Here is a 20,038-nt window from a genome sequence, read left to right on the forward strand (position 1 = left end):
GGTCCTGTGTGTTCTGGTCATCTGAGGCCCCTATTTCTGTTACTTTGGTTTGGGTTTTCCATGGGATTAGCCACTGGCATCATTACCTGAAGACTTTTATTGAGTGTCTACGGTATGTAGACCATAATACTAAGTGGTAGAGATATAAAAGCTAAGAGGCACCATGGTCCCAACTGCAGAAGTTTATAATCTAGCTGAGGAGATGAGGGTATAATGGTAAAGTATTTATACTGGTTCCACAAAACATACCCCATACCAATTTGTGGTTTATATTTTCTCCAAAAACTATAATATCATAGGTAGCATAGGCTAAGAGTCACAAGCAGAACTAAGTGGAGTGGGTGAGTCTTGGTTTGTGGGGGGGCTGTGTCTTCACTTGTTCGGACTCTGAGTAGGTGGGGAAATGGTATCACTGTTGTCAACTCTTTAATTTTCCATATTCCAGATTGAGATAAGTAAGGTTAGGATGTAAAAAGAATCTATTTCCTACTCCTATCTTCTATTCCAAACTCGGGGAAAGCATTATTGCTTCAAACAACAAAGGACAGAAAAAAAGGAATAGAAAGAAATGACAGAAAGTCAAGAGTTATGTTCTCTTTGGAAACTGAAATGATGCCTCCAGGGGGCAGCACCAAGGCAGAGAAATACACTAAAATCGCTCATTCCTCCTTTCCTTGGGCTAGGGCTCCCCACAGTTCCCCACCATCACTCCTCCCATTCCTTCCAACTTTATTTTTAGCTGCTGGTGGGAGGGGGCAGGATGGGAGGGAAAGTAAAGAAAACAGAGAAGGAGAGGGACAGAGGCAGAGAGGACTTCTCACACGGACAGAGAACATCAAGGCATGGAATTCCCCCTCATCCCTCACCTGTTCTTGCCCCTGATGTTCCTGACAGGTGAGGGAGGTTAACTTCTTGGTTTCTGGTGGGAATGGAAGATACACAGATTTTTGGCCTTGGGACCTTTACAGTTAAAATTCTTTGGGAGTTAGGTGGTGAGGTTAACTGGTTCTATGGTGTGTGTGTGTGTGTGTGTGTGTACGTATGTGTGTACATGTGTGCGCATGAATGCATGGGTTTGCATTCCTATGCCCACACATATGACTTGCCTGGCAAAGGCTGAAGCTGTCCACTGCCTTGTGTAATATTTATGTCCAATTATATAAAACTTTGTCCTAAACCTTGGAGTTGACCAAAAAGAAACATGATGTGAACTTCCACGCGGCTAGTCTGATTACTGTTACCCGCCCCCACCCCCCCTAATTCTCCCTATCCTTGGTGGTCTGTGGGCTCCTGAGGAATAACTAACAGGGTGGTCAGAACTCTGGGTTTATCTAACCAATGAGCTACAGTTACTGGTAGCATAGCCCTGCCAGCTTCCCAGATGCAGTAAGGCTCACTTACAAAATACCTTTCTGAAAATGAGCATGTTTTGAGACAGAGCAATAGCCATTGGTGAAAGTGGTGGTGGGGTGGCCTGAAGGGTTACTTGAAGGAGCAAGTCTCAGGGAAAGAAGCATGGGAGGGACAAGAGGCCTGGAATTTTTCCTCATCAGTGCCCTGTAATCTTTGTTTCCTAAAATACCAGCTCTGATTTTTAAGTGGGTTGGGGTTGGGAGGAAAGAGTCAGCTAGGACATGATTGTGGGGGTCTTCAGAGTGGGCTGAGAGTTAAGGAAGAAATGCAAGCAGGCAAGGGGCGTCAGGAGAGGGATGAGTTAGGAAGCAGATGGTGAGAAATTTTGGGAGTGATGGGACCCTTGGAAAGGATGGATGGCAAACCATGTGTGTAGGCAGGCAAGTGGCTCCACCCAGTTAATTACCACTGAGGTTTCCAGGGCTGGAATCAACCAGAGACCTAGACACTGGAGAAAGAGTGAGCAAGTAACAATGATACTGGGAGTCAAGAAGAAACCAGAAGAGACCCAAACATGCAGTGTTCTCTAGCCTCCTCTTGTTCTCCCTATGGTCCTGGGTTTGGGTAGAATTTGTAAAGAATAGTTGTTCTGGGGCTGCAGAGAGGCAACCCTCACTTGGCCTGGAGAGGAGAATGTGTAGGAGGAATGATACAGAAAAGAGGAAGTTGCCTCTTCCAGGCATGTCTGTGAATGAGATTTCAAGGATAGGAATGGAAATACAGCTGTGCAACAGCATGGCAGAGGGCCACAGCTTAGACATCTCTACCCAAACACAGGAAGGAAATCATCCTTGCTTGGAGCTCTGAGTGCATGACATTGATGGAGTCCAGGGCAGCTTGTAAGACAAAGGGAGTTAGGCTGAGATCAGTATGTTCCCTTTGCGGCTTCTTGTCTACCTTTTCCTCTGTGCACTCATTAGCCTTTCTGACTGGTTCCTGCTAACCTTATGATCCTGCCCCCTCACCCCCACCCCCCCCCCCAGGTCTCTGCTCCCCCTTTAACCTGGATGTGCATCGCCCACGCCTATTTCTAGGCCCACCGGAGACTGAATTTGGATACAGTGTCTTACAACATGTTGGGGGTGGACGACGATGGTGAGGAGCAAATCAGGGGGCCAAGGGGTTGGGACTGGAGTAGAGCTGTGAAAGGGGAGGCAAGGTGGATGGAAATAGAAACTAACCTGGTTCTTTGGAAGTGACTGGGGCTCTAGACTTGCCGTCACCACGCCCTTTCCCTCTGGCCTGCCTTAAGTGTCATATTCACACTGTGCTTGTATTCATTTCCTCCCCCCAGGATGCTGGTGGGTGCCCCCTGGGATGGGCCTTCAGGTGACCGAAGGGGGGACGTTTATCGCTGCCTTGTAGGGGGCTCCCACAGTGCCCCCTGTGCCAAGGGCCACTTGGGTAAGAAGATTCCTCACTCTTCTAACCCCTAACCTTAATATACTAGTGGCTTTGATCCCTTACATCTCACTTCTTTAAAAAAAATTTTTTTTGTATTATAGTAAATTTACAATGTTGTGTTATTTTCAAGTGTACGGCAAAATGGTTCAGTTATACATACACATATATCCATTCTTTTTCAGATTCTTTTCTCATATAGGTTATTACAGAATGTTGAGTAGAGTTCCCTGTGCTATACAGTAGGTCCTTGTTGGTTATCTATTTTATTATTAATACTGTGTGTATGTTAATCTCAAGCTCCTAATTTATCCCCCACCCTACGTTTCTCCTTTGGTAACCATAAATGTGTTTTCTAAGTCTGTGAGTCTGTTTCTGTTTTGTAAACAAGTTCATTTATATAGTTAAAAAAATTAGATTCCACATATGAGTGATATCACACCTCACTTATTCACCTCTATATCCCACACACTCCTCGTTCCTGAATTGATCCTGACCCCTTCTCATCCTCTTCCAAAATCACCTTGAACTCAATCACCCCATCTGTGACCTCGTGACCTCATGTTCTTCCACTCCCCTTCAACCAGGTGACCATCCACTGGGAAATTCATCTCGTCCTGCTGTGAACATGCACCTGGGGATGTCTCTGTTAGAGACAGATGGCAATGGGGGATTCATGGTAAGCTAAGGAAAAAGTGGTGGTATGGTCTCTGAAAGTTCGTGGTAGAGAAAAGGGCAGTCTGGTAAGGGAAATTGGTCTATGGGAAGAGGTCAAGGAGTTAAAAACCCTAGAAAGCAAGAAGGGAAATCTCAGGGAGTGGTCTCACTGCCTCCGTTGACAAGGAGCATATTTTGAGGATGCCCTCACAAGCCTGGGAGTAACTGTTTCCCTCACCAATCCCCAGGCTTGTGCCCCTCTCTGGTCTCGTGCTTGCGGCTCATCTGTCTTCAGTTCTGGAATATGTGCCCGTGTAGATGCTTCGTTTCGGCCCCAGGGAAGCCTGGCACCCACCGCACAACGTGAGCGAGGAGAAGGGCCAAGTCCCCAGAATAGGGGGTGCAGGGTGGGAAAAAGATGGGGCGTCAGTTTATGATGCTTGACCAGGGACCTGCATGGCTGTCCTCACTGTGACCTAACATGTCTGCGAAGGCTCCATGTTTCCTAACAGATAAGAATTCAGACTCTTTACCAGGGCATCAAGACTCCATGAACTGATTTATTCAGTCACTCAGTTGTGTCCGAACTAATTTAACCAACTTCAGAACTCAACTCTCACTATATCCCTCCATACCCTACACTTTGGCTATAGCCTTCACTTCACTTTTCTTGTGTATGTCATCTGTTTTTATACCTCCATCTCCTTTTATTTAAAGTGTTCTCCACCCAAATGCCTTTCCTTATGTTCTCTTCAAACATCTCCAGTCTTCAGTATCTTCTCAGTTGCTGCCTCCTTTTACTCCCCACCATCAGAACTGACCCTCTATTGTTCTCTCACAACATAAAATGGTGCCAAGTTTCCACTTGTGCTTAATTCCCTCTTTGTTGTTTTTGAGTCAATTGTATGTATTCCCATCTTCTCTTTTATTCACTTCTATATTTACCCAGGACTGGGTAATCTTCCCTGTATGTAAGAAGTGCCTAATAGTTTGAATTAAATGTGCCCCCCTGTGACACAGTGGTAAAGAATCTGCCTGCCAGTGGTAAAGAACTCCTGCCTGCAGGAGACGTGGGTTCAATCCCTGGGTCAGGAAGATCCCCTGGAAAAGGAAATGGCAACCCATTCCAGTATTCTTGTCTGGGAAATCCCATGGACAAAGAAGCCTGGTGGGCTATAGTCTGTGGGGTCACAAAGAGTCAGACACTATTGAACGACTAACAATTTCCTGTGACTTCTTTCCTTGTTGCCCCCACGTCCAATATCCTTTGCCCCTCTGTTCCCCATCACCATTACCCCTTCTCTTAGGCTGCCCCACATACATGGATGTCGTCATTGTCTTGGATGGCTCCAACAGCATCTATCCATGGTCTGAAGTTCAGACCTTCCTACGAAGACTGGTAGGGAGACTGTTTATTGATCCGGAACAGATACAGGTAAGAGAAGGCAGGATGGGTGGGCATGGAGGGAAGAATCAGGGAGAGAGAAGATGAATGTAGGCAGTTTCTTCAGTAGTATCCGGGTGCTCATCTCCCCTCCCTCACATACTTCCTTCTCCCACCTCCTGCCCATTACACACACTCCGTGAGCATGCATACTTTATTCTCAGGTGGGACTGGTACAATATGGAGAGAGCTCTGTCCATGAGTGGTCCCTGGGAGATTTCCGAACCAAGGAAGAAGTGGTGAGAGCAGCAAGGAACCTGAGCCGGCGAGAGGGACGAGAAACAAAAACTGCTCAAGCAATAATGATGGCCTGGTGAGACACTGGGAAGGGGAGTTTGGAGGTCAGAAGGGTTAGGGGAAGGTTTGGAGTGCAGTGTGTACATCCCGACATGTGTTGCTTGCTTATGTTTGCTTGCATGCTAATGGTAGGTGGGGTGAGTCTAAATTGCCCATCATTTGCATTCCTCATTGCCTTTCTACAAAGTGTCTGTCTGTGTCTCTCCATGTTTCTGCTTTACGTCTGCAGATGGAATTCTGTCTGTATACCTCCACTCCCCCTTTTTAAAAAAAAGATTTATTTGTTATTTGTTTATTGATTGATTGATTGATTGATTGATTTTTGGCTGCTCTGGGTCTTTGTTGCCACGTGCAGACTTTTTCTAGTTGCAGCGAGCAGGCCCTACTCTTCATTGCAGTGCATGGGCTTCTCACTGTGGTTACTTCTCTTGTGGAGCATGGGCTGTAGGGCTCTTGGGCTTCGGTAGTTGCAGCTCAGGAGCTCTGGAGTGCAGGCTCAGTAGTTGTGGCTTATGGGCTTAGCTGCTCTGTGGCATGTGGAACCTTCCTGGACCGGGGACCAAACCTGTGTCCCTTGCATTAGCAGGTGGATTCTCAATCACTGAACCACCAGGGAAGCCCCTTTACTCCCACTTTGATGTTGGCCCTTGGGTTCTCCACCACTCATGTTCTTACCCATTTTCCTAACAAAACTCATCTCTGGGAAGACTCCCCTGACCTGACCATTCTTTATTCTACATACTGGTGGCTCAGCTGGTAAAGAATCTGCCTGCAATGCAGGAGACCTGGGTTCATTCCCTGGGTTGGGAAGGTCCCCTGGAGAAGAGAATGGCAACCCACTCCAGTATTCTTGCTTGGAGAATTCCATGGACATAGGAGGCTGAAAGGCAGGCTACATATTCCATGGGGTCCAAAGATTTGGTTGCAACTAACACTTTCATTTTTTTCCCCTCACCCTTAATATTTACCCCCCTAAATACAATATTTGCTGAATGAATCTATGAGTGGATGGATTTTATACTTTTTTGCATTGATGATATGTTGCTCTGTATGTTACAGGACACCCTGACACGAGCTTTTATTACTGTGTGCCAGTCTCTATGCTAGACATTTGGGGAAATGGGCTAAAAGGCAAAAGTCTGACCTCAGTGAACATCTGACAGTGTTAAGTACTGGGTATCTGTATCTATCTGCACACATCTGATCCCACCTCACTCCTTTGTTTCTCTTCTCAGTACAGAAGGATTCAGTCAGTCCCGTGGGGGCCGACCAGAGGCTGCCAGGCTACTGGTGGTTGTCACTGATGGGGAGTCCCATGATGGAGAGGAGCTTCCCACAGCACTGCAGGCCTGTGAGGCTGGAAGAGTGACACGCTACGGGATTGCTGTGAGAATCAACTCTGGATCTGGAAGGATGGGAGGGGGTGGGGATGGTGACACTGAGGACTGGGAACTTAAGGAAAACTGGTATTGATAACTTCACAGACCACTCACAACATATAACTAACACACCCCACCTTGATCTCCTGACCCCAGGTCCTTGGTCACTACCTCCGGCGGCAGCGAGACCCCAGTTCTTTCCTTAGAGAAATCAGAGCTATTGCCAGTGATCCAGACGAGAAATTCTTCTTCAATGTCACAGATGAAGCAGCACTGACTGACATTGTGGATGCATTAGGGGACCGGATTTTTGGCCTTGAGGGTAATGATTACTCTGGAGAAAAAGAGGACAGGGCAGGGGGAGTTCTGGGGTATAGGTGGAGTCCTGGAAAAAGTTTATTAGGTCAAAGGGGGAACCATCTTCCATTATATTGCCTCAATATTTTCTTACACTCCAGGGTCCCATGGAGAAAATGAAAGCTCCTTTGGGCTGGAAATGTCTCAGATTGGTTTCTCTACTCATCAACTAAAGGTTGGACAGACTCCGACCACCCCCATGACCCCTCTCAACATCTGACTCCTTCCAGCCTCTAACTCAGACAACTTCAATCCCAGTGCTCTTCTACACTGCCCCTTTAACTAATGTCCATGCTGACCTTCCCATGCCTTTCCAACTGACCCCAGTCTGCCCTCAGTGACCCTCTCACTCCTGGAGAGATTTTTCTTCTTATTCCCCACTGTCTTTTCAGCAACCCCATCTGGTTCTGCCCTACAGGATGGGATTCTCTTTGGAATGGTGGGGGCTTATGACTGGGGGGGCTCAGTGTTATGGCTTGAAGAAGGTCGCCGCCTCTTCCCACCACGGACAGCCCTGGAAGATGAATTCCCGCCTGCATTGCAGAACCATGCTGCCTACCTGGGTGAGTAGCAGAGAGCTGCAAAGGACTAGAGGGTGGCGGGGGAAAATGCTTCCCCAGTGGGGGCTATCAGGTACTCACTGCTAACTCATGCAGTTTCTCACTGATCTGCTACTTTCCTTGGGACCCCCTTCTGTGCCTTTAAGGAACCCTCCTACTCTGACTCCATTTTCTTTCCCTTTCACCCCTGATTCCTTCTCCACTTCTAGGTTACTCTGTTTCCTCCATGTTTTTGCGGGGTGGTCGCCGCCTCTTTCTCTCAGGGGCTCCTCGGTTTAGACATCGAGGAAAGGTCATCGCCTTTCAACTTAAGAAAGATGGGGCTGTGAGGGTCGCCCAGAGCCTCCAGGGGGAGCAGGTAGGGCATCCAAGTTTTGGGGTGGGCTGAGGCCCTTGGGTCCCCAGGGACTCCAGGCTGCTGGGGGAGGGATTCCAGGCTGTGGGAAGATGGTGAAGGGGCAAGAGAGGGGCCTTAGAAATGTGTGATGAATTCTGGTTGTCAGGGATGCGAGGACCAGATCAGCAGGTGCTTCCCACTTGTCCATAATCTTGCCTTCCCTTTCCCCTGGGATCACCACTGCCCACCACTCTCCAGATTGGCTCGTACTTTGGCAGCGAACTCTGCCCATTGGACATCGACGGGGATGGAACAACTGATGTCTTACTTGTGGCTGCCCCCATGTTCCTGGGGCCCCAGAACAAGGAGACAGGACGTGTTTATGTGTATCTGGTGGGCCAGGTGAGACTTGCTGGGATGCCCTAGAACTTGTCTTTAGGGGGTAGAGGGGGGAGGGGAGGCACACACATTTGAGGGCTGGCCGACAAGTCAGGACTCTGATCGGCACCTTCGGTCTTCTCCTCACCGCCACCAGCCGTCCTTGCTTACACTCCAGAGAACACTTCAGCCAGAATCCCCCCAGGATGCTCGGTTTGGCTTTGCCATGAGTGCTCTTCCTGATTTGAACCAAGATGGTTTTGCTGATGTGGCTGTGGGGGCGCCTCTGGAGGATGGGCACCGTGGAGCCCTGTACCTCTATCACGGGGCCCAGAGAGGAGTCCGGCCGCGTCCTGCACAGGTCAGAAAAGCCCCGATGAAGTAGGGGCATGGTGCGGGGAAGGGGCTACACACCCTTTTCTTATCATTGTTCCCCTGGGCTTGAGACCCAAGCTGAACAAGTGCCTTTTTTTTATTGTTTATTTTTATTTATTTTTGGCTGGGCTGAGTCTGTTGCTTTTGTAAGGGCTTTCTCTAGTTGTGGTGAGTGGAGGCTACTCTTTGTTTAGGTGCTCGGCCTTCTGACTGCGGTGGCTTCTCTTGTTGTAGAGCACGGGCTCTAGGCTCTCAGGCTTCAGTAGCTGTGGCTCACAGGTCCAAGAGTGCAGGCTTCAGTAGTTGCAGCATGAGGGCTCAATAGTTGTGACCCTCAGGCTCTAGAGCGCAGGCTCAGTAGTTGTGGCACATGGGGTTAGTTGCTCTGCAGCATGTGGAATCTTCCCGGATTAGGGATTGAACCCATGTCCCCTTCATTGGCAGGTGGAGTCTTATGCACCTGAGAAGTCCAACAAGTGCCTTTGTTTTTTTTTTAATCAGTAGTCAAAGAGGTGAGGCGATGGGGGCAGGAAACATTTGCTGTACTAGGGACTCCTGAACACACACAGGTTTTTCTCCTTCCTCCTCATGCTTGCGGAGAAGGCAATGGCAACCCACTCCAGTACTCTTGCCTGGAAAACCCCATGGACAGAGGAGCCTGGTAGGCTGCAGTCCATGGGATTGCTGGGAGTTGGACACGACTGAGTGACTTCACTTTTACTTTTCACTTTCACTTTTCACTTTCATGCACTGCAGAAGGAAATGGCAACCCACTCCAGTGTTCTTGCCTGGAGAATCCCAGGGACAGGGGAGCCTGGTGGACTGCCGTCTATGGGGTCGCACAGAATCGGACATGACTGAAGCGACCTAGCAGCAGTAGCAGCAGCCTCATGCTTGAGGGGAGAATTAGAAAAAGCCGGACGGGAGGCCTCAGAAACCAGGTGTGTGAGTCCCTGCTCAGTCTCTCCTCTCTCCCTCTCAGCGGATTGCCGCCGTCTCCATGCCGCAGGCCCTCAGCTACTTTGGCCGAAGTGTGGATGGCCGGCTGGATCTCGATGGTGATGACCTGGTCGATGTGGCTGTGGGTGCCCAAGGGGCAGCCATCCTGCTCAGGTGAGCAGTCCCAGCTCAGGCAGCAGTGGACAACGTGGCACAGTTGTTAAAAGCAAGGGCTTTGGAGTCACAGACTTACATCCGGCTTCTTGATCAACTTACTCTGTGCTTCCATTCTCCTAGTTTATAAAATGGGAGTAATAACTATACCTGCCTTATAGGCTTGTGGTGAGGATTAAATGTGATAATCTGTACAAAGATCTAAACACTGTGCCTAGAGCACATGGCAAGTGCTTATTGAATATCAGCTATTAGCTTACTTCTGTCCAGAGGTTCAGGGGAGGGTGACTCATGTGTCATCCCAGCTCCTTATTCTTTCCTTTGACCTCAGGGAGGCAAATACTGGGGATCGCCTTTCTCTAAGGGCTTTCCTCCCATGGCTAGACTTTCTTTCCCAACCTGTTCCCAGCTCCCGGCCCATTGTCCGCCTGGCCCCTTCACTAGATGTGACCCCGCCGGCCATCAGCGTGGTTCAGAGGGACTGTAAGCGGCGAGGCCAGGAGGCAACCTGCCTGTCTGCAGCCCTTTGCTTCCAAGTGACCTCCCGCACTCCTGGCCGCTGGGATCGCCAATTCTGTGAGTGACTAGAGTGCACCCTGGGCAGCAGTCCAACCCCTCCCTGCCCTAGTCTCAGGATCCCTGTCCACCCGCACTCTTGCCCACCCCATTCAGATGTGCGGTTCACAGCATCGCTGGACGAGTGGACAACTGCAGCCCGGGCAGCATTTGACGGCTCTGGCCAGAGGCTGTCCCCTCGGCGGCTCCGGCTCAGTGTGGGGAACATCAGTTGTGAGCAACTGCACTTCCACGTGCTGGTGAGGAGGGGGCAGGAACTGCTTGGCATCAGGGCCTGGGAGCGAGAGGAAGGCTGCATCAGAGAAGGAGATTCTGTTGGATCGGCAAGAAAGCCAAAGCCGGAAAAGTGAGAGAGTTCAGACTTTGGAGGCAGGTTGATCTGGGTTTGAATCCTGCTCTGCCATTTAGCACCTGTGCATTTTGGCAAGTCACATCACCTGCAAACCTTAGTTTCTTTGCCTGAAAAGGGGAGATTAATAATAACAACGTTATAGGAGTTGTCTTTGAATTAAATGTAATAGTATTGATAAAACCTTAGGACAGTATCTAGCACACAGGAAGTGCTCAGTAAATGATCAGTGTAATTGCCACATTCTACCAAGATTCCTGGGTCTTCTCCCTTACCCTGGTTCCCCATGATCCTTCACTCTGGTTTCTCTCAGGATACTTCAGATTACCTCCGGCCAGTGTCCTTGACTGTGACCTTTGCTTTGGACAACACCACAAAGCCAGGGCCCGTGCTGGATGAGGGCTCACCCACCTCCATCCGAAAGCTGGTCAGCAGTGCCAAGCCCTGTCCGCCCCCGCCCCTGCGTCACCACATTGTACTTCTCAGTGAATTCAGGAGAAAGGGGTGGGGGCAGACATGAGATCACAGTGGAATCTGACCTAGGCACCCACTCTTCTCTTTTCACTTGTCCTCCAATCCCATTCCTTTCTCCCATGCCTTCCTCTCAGTCCTCAGCACCTTCTCTCTCCTCTAGGTCCCCTTCTCCAAGGACTGTGGCCCTGACAATGAATGTGTCACAGATTTGGTACTTCAGGCTAATATGGACATCAGAGGCTCCAGGTGGGATGGACATGAATGGGCCAAACCAGGCTGACTTGAGACAGACCTGAAGGGACTTGAAGGGAGATGGAGGGCTGTTTCTTGCCCAAGAAAACAGAAGCGAGGCTTCTGGCTTTCCTTCAACTCTGGGCTGTCCTTTATCCACCACTCCTAGGAAGGACCCGTTCGTGGTTCGAGGTGGTCGGCGGAAAGTGCTGGTGTCAGCAACTCTGGAGAACAAGAAGGAGAATGCCTACAACACTAGCCTGAGTCTCGGCTTCTCCAGAAACCTCCACCTGTCCAGTTTCACTCCTCAGGTGCCCTTGGGGAAGGGAGTTCAGGGGAGTCAGGGAAGGAGGAAGCCAATTGGAGTGCTTGCTCTGAGAGCCTCTGGGAAAGGCTGTGTTTAGAGGCCGCAGGCAAGAGGGCAGTCGCAGCCCCAGCACAGCCTGCTTCCTCTGTTCTCAGAGCAACAGCCCAGTGAAGGTGGAGTGTGCAGCCCCCTCCGCACATGCCCGGCTCTGCAGCGTGGGGCATCCTGTCTTCCAGATGGGAGCCAAGGTGAGTCAGGGCCCAGGATGAGAAGGGGGCTTTGAGAGATTAGGGGCTGGAATCTGTGGGGCCTGGGAGTTTAGGGAAGGAGGCTCACAGAGGCTACATTCCTCTGTAGTTGTCTCATGAAGAGAAACCTATCATGTCCCTTGCCCCTAGGTGACCTTCCTGCTAGAGTTTGAGTTTAGCTGCTCCTTCCTCCTGAGCCAGGTCCTTGTGAGGCTGACGGCCACCAGGTGAGAGGAGTGGGCATCTCCTCCCAGCCCTCTCCTGTTAGGTCTTGATGGTGGTGGTGTGGGAGTGAGGGTGGGGGGTGGAAGCAGCATGACTCCCTCACTCCAGAGAAGGGTGTCTGAGACAGGGCTGGGATGTGAGCCTTCCCCTTGACCCTACAGCAGTAGCCTGGAGAGAAATGGAACACTTCGAGATAACACAGCCCAGACCTCAGCCTACATTCAGTATGAGCCTCACCTCCTATTCTCCAGGTATGGCTTAGCTCCTCACTGGGACCCCATTCTGACCCCAGACTCGTCCTCTTTATGTTCGCTCCCTCTCCCTCCATGTGCTTCAGTGTTTCTGAACAGCAAACCCTTGGGGTTGCCCCATCTTTTTGGCCTTAATCCCACTCATGCTGAACCTTCCCTTTTAAGCATTTCTCTTTCCTAGGTATGGGTATACCTATACATCCTAGTTGTAGGGCTTTGCTGGACCCTGGGGGTTGGAGCTGGGGTGGTGGGATGTGGCCATAAAGTTTATGCCAAGTCTATGTCATATTTCATTTCTGTCTTTGCTGTGTACCCCCGTATTTTTATCCATGTGCTGGCCCTTCCTACCATGAATCTGTCCGTGTGCTGATCATATGCCTGTGTTTCTGTGTCATGGCTGTGACCATACACCTCCTGACTTGGTGTCCACGCAGCGAGTCCACTCTGCACCGCTATGAGGTCCACCCCTATGGAACCCTCCCAGTGGGCCCTGGCCCCGAATTCAAAACCACTCTTAGGGTAAGAAGCCAGAGGGGCCTTGGCATGAGCAGAGGGATGGAGAGGAGTCCTGTGAAAAGCATGGGAAGGGTCTCTTAGATTTCAGTGGCCTCGAGGGTAAAGTGGAACAGGTAAGGAAGGGTCTCTGTCTCTCACCCCTTCCTTTTCCAATCCTCCCTTTAGGTTCAGAACCTTGGCTGCTATGTGGTCAGCGGCCTCATCATCTCAGCCCTCCTTCCAGCTGTGGCCTATGGGGGCAACTACTTCCTGTCACTGTCTCAAGTCATCACTAACAATGTGAGTCTGGCCTGGGGGCCAATGGAACCCTGCCACCTTGATCTGGTGGACTCACCCAGCTCCTCATCTGCTGGGTCTCTGCTCTCAGGGATCCTCCCTCTCTGGGGGGTGAGGTGCTTTCTTTTCCATATGTACCTTCTTTGAGAAGAAAGAAAGGGATTACCCAGGGAAGAACTTCAAGAGTGTGGGTGGTGTGCTCCTGCTCAGCCTGGAGGGGCCGGCCTCTCACCATCCAGGGGATCCCTCAAGTTGGCTCTTCCTCTAGGCAAGCTGCACAGTGCAGAACCTGACCGAACCCCCAGGGCCCCCTGTGCATCCAGAGGAGCTTCAGCACACAAGCAGGCTGGTATGAGTCATAGAGGGTGAAGAAGGTGTCCAGAGCAGGAATGCAGGGAGGAGCTGTGGAGTTCAGAGCTTTGGGGTGGAAGGTAGAGCCCGGAGTGGGGCATGGAGATTGTTCCCCCTCCAGGGTCCTGATCAGTCTCTCTCTTCCGGTAGAATGAGAGCAATACCCGCTGCCAGGTTGTGAGGTGCCACCTGGGGCGGCTGGCAAAGGGGACCGAGATCTCTGTTGGACTACTGAGGCTGATTCACAATGAATTTTTCCGGAGGGTAAACTTTTCCTTTTCTACTACTCTCCCCTGCTGCTGCTCTCTGGGACTTTAGCATAGGCATTTCGGAGACAGATTCATGTTCAAGTTTGAGCTTTGCCTCCTACTAGCAATGTTATTTCATTTTTCTAAGCTTCTTTCTCCTCATCTGTAAAATAAGGAAGAAAATATTTACTTCATGAGGTTGTTGTAAAGAACAAACTAATGAGATGCACTCACTCAAAGCTACTTACTGTTCTTGTATTATCCTCCACTTATCATCCCTTAGTGTTATTATCACTAAGGTATATAGGATACCTAAATTCAATCAATCTATCAAATGCCTACTATATAAAAGGCCCTGTGTTATATATATATACTCCCCTGTGACTAAGGAGAATATACCCAACATTTAGCATCATGGCTTCCCAGATGACACTAGTAAAAGGTTCCTGGGTAAAGAACCTGCCTGCCAATGCAGGAGATGTAATATATGCGGGTTTGATCCCTGGGTTGGGAAGATCTCCTGGAAAAGGAAATGGCAACCCATTCTGGTATCCTTGCCTGGAAAATTCCATAGACAGAGGAGCCTGGCAGGCTACAGTCCATGCAGTTGCAAAGAGTCAGACATGACTGAGCATGTCTAGTTAACTCATTATAGTGATTTAATATAATTTTATTAAATGAACCAGTAAAGAGTTGATATTACATGTAGGATATGCATGGAGGGTAGTGGGAAGTGATATTGTATAGTGAAAGCGATCTAAATTATGAAAATTCTTTAAAGCTGAGGAGTTGAATTTAACATGATAGGCAGTCAGGAGTCAGTGTGAGTTCCTTAGCAGGGCAATGATATCTTAATTATAACAGCTGTTTACTACTAGGAGTTTATATTGTACTTTCCTGTGTGCCATCTACTTTGAATAATATAAGATCCCTGGGATGTAGGCATTTTTCAGGAAAGTTAAGTCTGACAGACCATCCTTCTCTAAGTCTGATTCTCTCTTTATCTCTCTTTGATATCTTTTTTTCATTCATTTATTTACTCTTTTAACAAAGGTTTATTGAGAAGTTGTGCTAGGCACTAGGGACACATAAGTTACTAACACTTGACCTCAAGGATCTTATAGTTCAACAGAGGTGAAAGAGAAATAAACAGAATTTTATAACCTAGTCCAGGGTGATGGGGATTAGGAGGAAGCACCTTTTTACTTCCCAGAGGGGATGACATCTAAACTTCAACCTGAAGGAAGAGTAGGAGTTAGCCAAAAAAAGAGGAGTTGAATGCATTTCCTGAGGAGTAGAGCATGCAGAGTCTATGAAGGGCCACAGGCTTTCCATCTTTTACCCTTCTTCTCTTTCCCTATCACTCTCCAACCTTTTCTCCTGGTCTTGAGGGTCCTGGAAGTTATCCCCCCAGCCTCATTTTTGCCACTAGGGTCCTGAGACCTGTTCCACCTGATGATGTATTTGTTGTTGTTAGTCGCTAAGTCGTGTCTGACTTTTTTGCAACCCCATGAACTATAGCCTGTCAGGCTCCTCTGTCCATGGGATTTCCTAGGCAAGAGTACTAGAGTGGGTTACCATTTTCTTCTCTAGGGGATCTTCCAGAACTAGGAATTGAACCCCAGTCTCCTGCATTGGCAGGTGTTTCTTTACCGTAGAGCCACCAGGGAAGCCAATCATGGCTCACTTTATTTTATTTTTTTAATTTTTATTTATTTATTTATTAAAAACATTTTTTTCTCATGGCTCACTTTAAATCTGTTTCCATTCCACAGGCCAAATTCAAGTCTCTGACAGTGGTCAGTACCTTCGAACTGGGCACTGAAGAGGGCAGCGTCCTACTGCTGACTGAAGCCTCCCGGTGGAGTGAGGTAGGGCTGGAGACTGAGTTTGAGAGCTGTGAAACTAGTAAGGGTGGCGATAGCATCAGGGCACCCGTTAGCTTGTTCACAACAGGGGTGTCTTCACTAAGCAGCATTCAGGGAGTCAGAAGCGATAAGTCAGAATGGTGGATCCCCCTGCCTCCATTCTGACCTCAGTTTCTTCCCTTTTATTCTTCTGTTTGGGGGCTGAGTTTGCTACAGTGTGAGGTGAAGCTAATTGAGCAAAAGGGTGCAAGTAAAAACCACCTCTCCTCTCTATGCAGAGCCTCCTGGAGGTGATTCAGTCCCGCCCTGTCCTCATCTCTCTGTGGATCCTCATTGGCAGTGTCCTGGGAGGGCTGCTCCTGCTTGCTCTACTTGTTTTCTGCCTTTGGAAGGTAAGCACTGCTGTAGTGGACAGTATGGGGCATGGTACCCATGAGTTAAGGTATCCTTCATTACAGCAAGGAAAACTGGGTTTGTGCTGGGCAACTAAGCAGGTTGTGCATGTCTCCAGATCTCCTTCACTGTCCTCCACAAATCTTAGTTGAATTAAGCCAAAGTCAAATAAAATAAATTTGAATCTCATTTTTGGAAGCAGAACAAACTGAAGGCTTCAGATACCTCTAAGAGCCTTTGGCAGGGTCCCCAGGCAGGGCATTTGGTGATGACCCTTATCTCTTTCCCTACAGCTTGGCTTCTTTGCCCGGAAGAAAATCCCCGAGGGAGAAAAAAGAGAAGAGAAATTGGAGCAATGAATGTAGAATAAAATCCATAAAGACCTCTCTTACAGCTTCTCCAAAAGACTTGCCTAAGAGCAGAAGTTTGGGGGCTCAGATGGTGCAAGAGGAAGAAAGCCTCTGGACTGTCTCCCCCGACCTGCAGCCCGACTTGACTTTTGAGTCATGAGGATGCTGCTGGCAAGAGATGAGGCCTCACCTCAGACAAGAAGGGCTGGCACTAAAACCAGGAACATTCCCACCCTGTGCTTCCCTCCGTGTGATCCTGGCTCCAGAGCTTACACTGGGGCCTTAGTGTAGGGCCCCTTTTTTCCCCTGTCCCTGGGAATCAAGCATTTTTTTTTGCCTAGTTCCCTGACTTCTTTCAGATTCCTCCACTGGAAAGGACGGGGATTATCTTCCACCATTCCCCCACCTCTCACCTTCCTGCCTTCTCCCCACTCCACAGGAGAGTGCTGACGTTGGCTTGCACGAAGTAAAGTCAACATCTGCTGCTTTCCTGTGGAGTCTGGTGATTCAGAGGGCCGGATGGGGAGAGTCAACAGGAAAAAAGGAGGGAGGGAAAAGCCACAGAGACATTCTGTACAATTCCAAGAAACAGAGAAGCCTTTAGACAGGCAACTGCCATTCCCCCTGAAACCCGAGACTTTCGTGATGCACTCGCCCAGCGCTCGCCCGCCCTCAGGTGCTGGTGAAAGGGAACTGCTCCAGGCCTGCTGGGCAAGGGTGTCCCAGCTCTGCAACCTTCCCTGGGAGCAAAGCCAGGGCTGGGTGCCGGATTCTCTGGAGCCAGGGGCCCCCATGTGGCTAGAGCTGGAATAACAGGAAAGACTGGATGCCCCAGGCAGTTTTTTCTTCTCAGGCCGCACACCCTCTTAAGCCCTCCTTGGAGCCTCCTTATAGAAACTAGAGAGAAGGGACAGGATTGCTGCTTGATGGTGCGAAACCCTTTCACCTTACTAGATTTGGGAGGCAGAAGCATCAAGGGGTCTGAACAAGTGGGGTCTGAATTAAGGAAGAAGCTGAAGAAGGTGGCAAGAGGTCTCTGGGAAGCAAGCCCTTACTTGTTTGGCACTGGTTATATAGCACAAATAGCTCCTACGAAATATTTCTGGGGCATCTCCAGCCATACCTTGTGAGGCTTCTATGGTGGCATCAGTTTGCCAGCCCTTGCCTAATGTTTACTGGAAATTCCCAAGTTAATTTCTATCTCTGAACAACCCCCACCCTCCACCCCCTCACCCCAACTCTCACTTTTTGGTCATGGCCAGTAAAGAGAAGTGGATTCTCCTTGACAACTGGGTAACTTTCAGTTCTTTGTAACCAAGACTCTGGATACCAAAGTCAGATATTGGTTTCCAGAGAGCAGCTCTGACAGCCACTTGAAGAATCAACACCCATTTACAGCCAAGGAGAGAGGGGACCTGACTGGGCAGTTAACTAGCAGCCACAGATTCTCCTCCAGGGCTGTTCTTGAGATCTGATCAGAGAGTTTATTTTGACTTGTCTCTGACCTTTTACAGACAGCATTGTCTCTGTTTCCTAATAGGGTGGACAGTTTATCAGATGGTCAGAACAAATAAAGTTCAGTATCAAATGACTTCTGGTTCTTCTTGAGTTCCCTGGGATATAGACTGCTCAAAATTGTGAGAGGTGGAGACTTGATTCACCTGAGACCCTATATAGTTGAGTCCCTAGAAGATGAAGTTATGAAGGATTTGAAGTGATTCTGTGACTCTCCTACTGGAGATGTGCCCTAGCCTCCTGCAATCCTCACCTGTTTACGTAAGCATAGAGTGTAAAATGTGTAGGTTTGATTTGGAAAGCACATAGACCTGGATTGAAATTCCAGGTCTGCCATTTATGAGCTATATGGCCTTGGGCAAGCCATGACTACCCTGAAGTTCAGATTAAGAGGCTGTGTAGAACAGTAGTTAAGAATGAAGACAGACTTGAGTTTAAGCTATACCACTTGAAGGGCTTCCCTGGTGGCTCAGTGGCAAAGAACTCATCCACGAATGCAGGAGATGCGGGCTCAATGCCTGGTTCAGGATGATCCCTGGAGAAGGAAATGGCAACCCACTCTGGTATTCTTGCCTGAGAAATCCCATGGATAGAGGAGCCTGGCGGGTTATACAGAACATGAGGTTGCAAAAGAGTTGGACATGATTTATCAACTAAACAACATACCACATAAAACCTGTTGGACACTGAACAGATTTAACTTCTCTAAGTCTTGACTTTCTTGACTTTAAACTTATTGAGGTTCAGACTTCCCTGGTGGTTCAGTGGTTAAGATTCCATGCTCGCATTGCAGGGAGTCAGGGTTCAATTCCTGGTCAGGGAACTAGATCCTACATGCTACAAGTAAAGATCCCACATGCTGCTATGAGGATTGAAGATCCCGCAAGTCACAGTTAAGACACAGCTCAGCCAAATATTTAAAAATAAATGTATTAGGATTGTGAGGACTAAATGAGGTAATTGAAAAAAAAATAAATGAGGTAATTGAAGTAAAGTGAACATATAGTCAGTACTCAATAAATGGTAACTACTGTTATAAAAATAATTTGTTATAAGAAAACCTACCCTATATAACCTGCACTGTGAGGACTGAGGAGGTATATTGAAGCACCAAGTGATGCTCATGATCTGGTGACTTGCCTGCTCTTCACAGACTCTCAAGATTTGTTTTCCTATGTGTTATTATCTCCTGCCACTAAATCTTACCCTATGCCTCATCCCCTTTGATATAAGCCCTCAGGCCCAGAAAGATGATAATTAGGTGATTAACTTAAGGCTCTAAAGGTAGAAATCCGATTGATTAGATTTCTTTAGACACCCAGGGTTCTCCTATTATCCTCAAGGGACATGGGCGCTTCAGCAATGGGCTTCTAGAGACCACGTCTCTGTCTTTGTTGCCTAACCCTGAGAATAGTGGCCTTTCTAGCTTATTAGGCAGGGACAACCATTCTGTGGCAAGCTGGTGTTATTTTGTAGCTGGAGGATCCATGGTGGCCCTCAGCACATAGGCTATCATTTCATCAACCTTTATGGAGCACACTGTTTCTGGGTCAGGGACTGAGGCCATGGTTATGTTGACAGATTCCCCCTCCTTATCCTGAGTCAGCCCACAAAGGGAGATGGATATCCTCAAAGACTGGTTCATCTCATTCTCTCTCCACATGATTAATATTTTTTTCCACCTAGAGATCCCTCTCCTCTCTACTGCTCAGCTCCAGGATGGGACTTCCTCTAACCCCAATCTATTCTTCTATAAGCCTGTTACTTCTTCCTTTGAGGCACAGGCAGTTTGAGAAGAAACTGTAGAACAACAGGCTTGCCTCAGACACACAGAAAGGTGTTGCTTTCTTCTCATTGTTGCTCCTTTGTTCCTTCATTCATTATTTTGTTCATTCACTCATAAGATGTTAAGCACCTAATATGTGCTAGGCAATGGGAATAATATAAAATGCAACTTCTACCATCAACGAGCCCAGTCTAGTAGGGGAAAAAAGCATGTAAACAAATGGCAAATACAGAGAGCTGGTTGCTAGACAATAGTCGCACACAAGAAGTGTGTCACATACAAGAGGCATACTTTTTTAAGGTGGGGTTGGCAGGACTTTAAAAGTTTACAGAAAAAAATTTTGTGTGTCTTGAGGGGCCACCA

At 48.5% G+C, this 20,038-nt stretch overlaps 1 protein-coding gene across 5 annotated transcripts; it reads left to right on the forward strand.

Moving 5' to 3' along the window:
- Nucleotides 1-109: 109 nt before the first annotated feature.
- Nucleotides 110-17,959, forward strand: ITGA10 (integrin subunit alpha 10). Of its 5 annotated transcripts, none has more exons than XM_065905367.1 (30): nucleotides 110-894; nucleotides 2,397-2,508; nucleotides 2,708-2,817; nucleotides 3,402-3,493; nucleotides 3,720-3,834; nucleotides 4,779-4,906; nucleotides 5,080-5,228; nucleotides 6,448-6,598; nucleotides 6,748-6,913; nucleotides 7,050-7,123; nucleotides 7,367-7,511; nucleotides 7,718-7,866; nucleotides 8,104-8,247; nucleotides 8,381-8,584; nucleotides 9,581-9,711; nucleotides 10,121-10,287; nucleotides 10,384-10,526; nucleotides 10,950-11,063; nucleotides 11,271-11,356; nucleotides 11,511-11,652; nucleotides 11,804-11,896; nucleotides 12,047-12,123; nucleotides 12,283-12,372; nucleotides 12,807-12,891; nucleotides 13,054-13,167; nucleotides 13,433-13,513; nucleotides 13,666-13,779; nucleotides 15,539-15,634; nucleotides 15,910-16,023; nucleotides 16,318-17,959. In XM_065905367.1, the coding sequence occupies exons 1-30, from the start codon at nucleotides 843-845 to the stop codon at nucleotides 16,381-16,383; spliced, it is 3,504 nt and encodes a 1,167-aa protein (XP_065761439.1). In that variant the 5' UTR covers nucleotides 110-842; the 3' UTR covers nucleotides 16,384-17,959. The 5 variants fall into 5 exon arrangements, with proteins under 5 accessions (XP_065761439.1, XP_065761447.1, XP_065761461.1 ...); XM_065905375.1 differs by having other exon boundaries at nucleotides 12,286-12,372; XM_065905389.1 differs by lacking the exon at nucleotides 2,708-2,817.
- Nucleotides 17,960-20,038: the final 2,079 nt, after the last annotated feature.

Source organism: Muntiacus reevesi, chromosome 1, assembly GCF_963930625.1.
Source record: "Muntiacus reevesi chromosome 1, mMunRee1.1, whole genome shotgun sequence".
NCBI classification, from domain to species: domain Eukaryota; kingdom Metazoa; phylum Chordata; class Mammalia; order Artiodactyla; family Cervidae; genus Muntiacus; species Muntiacus reevesi.

Bases quoted from the DNA above. Each gene is read 5' to 3' on its own strand.
- ITGA10 (XM_065905367.1), top strand. From the start codon at position 843: ATGGAATTCCCCCTCATCCCTCACCTGTTCTTGCCCCTGATGTTCCTG. The intron at 2,818-3,401 runs GTAAGAAGATTC...CCCTTCAACCAG, and splicing joins CTGTGCCAAGGGCCACTTGG to GTGACCATCCACTGGGAAAT. The intron at 7,512-7,717 runs GTGAGTAGCAGA...CTCCACTTCTAG, and splicing joins GAACCATGCTGCCTACCTGG to GTTACTCTGTTTCCTCCATG.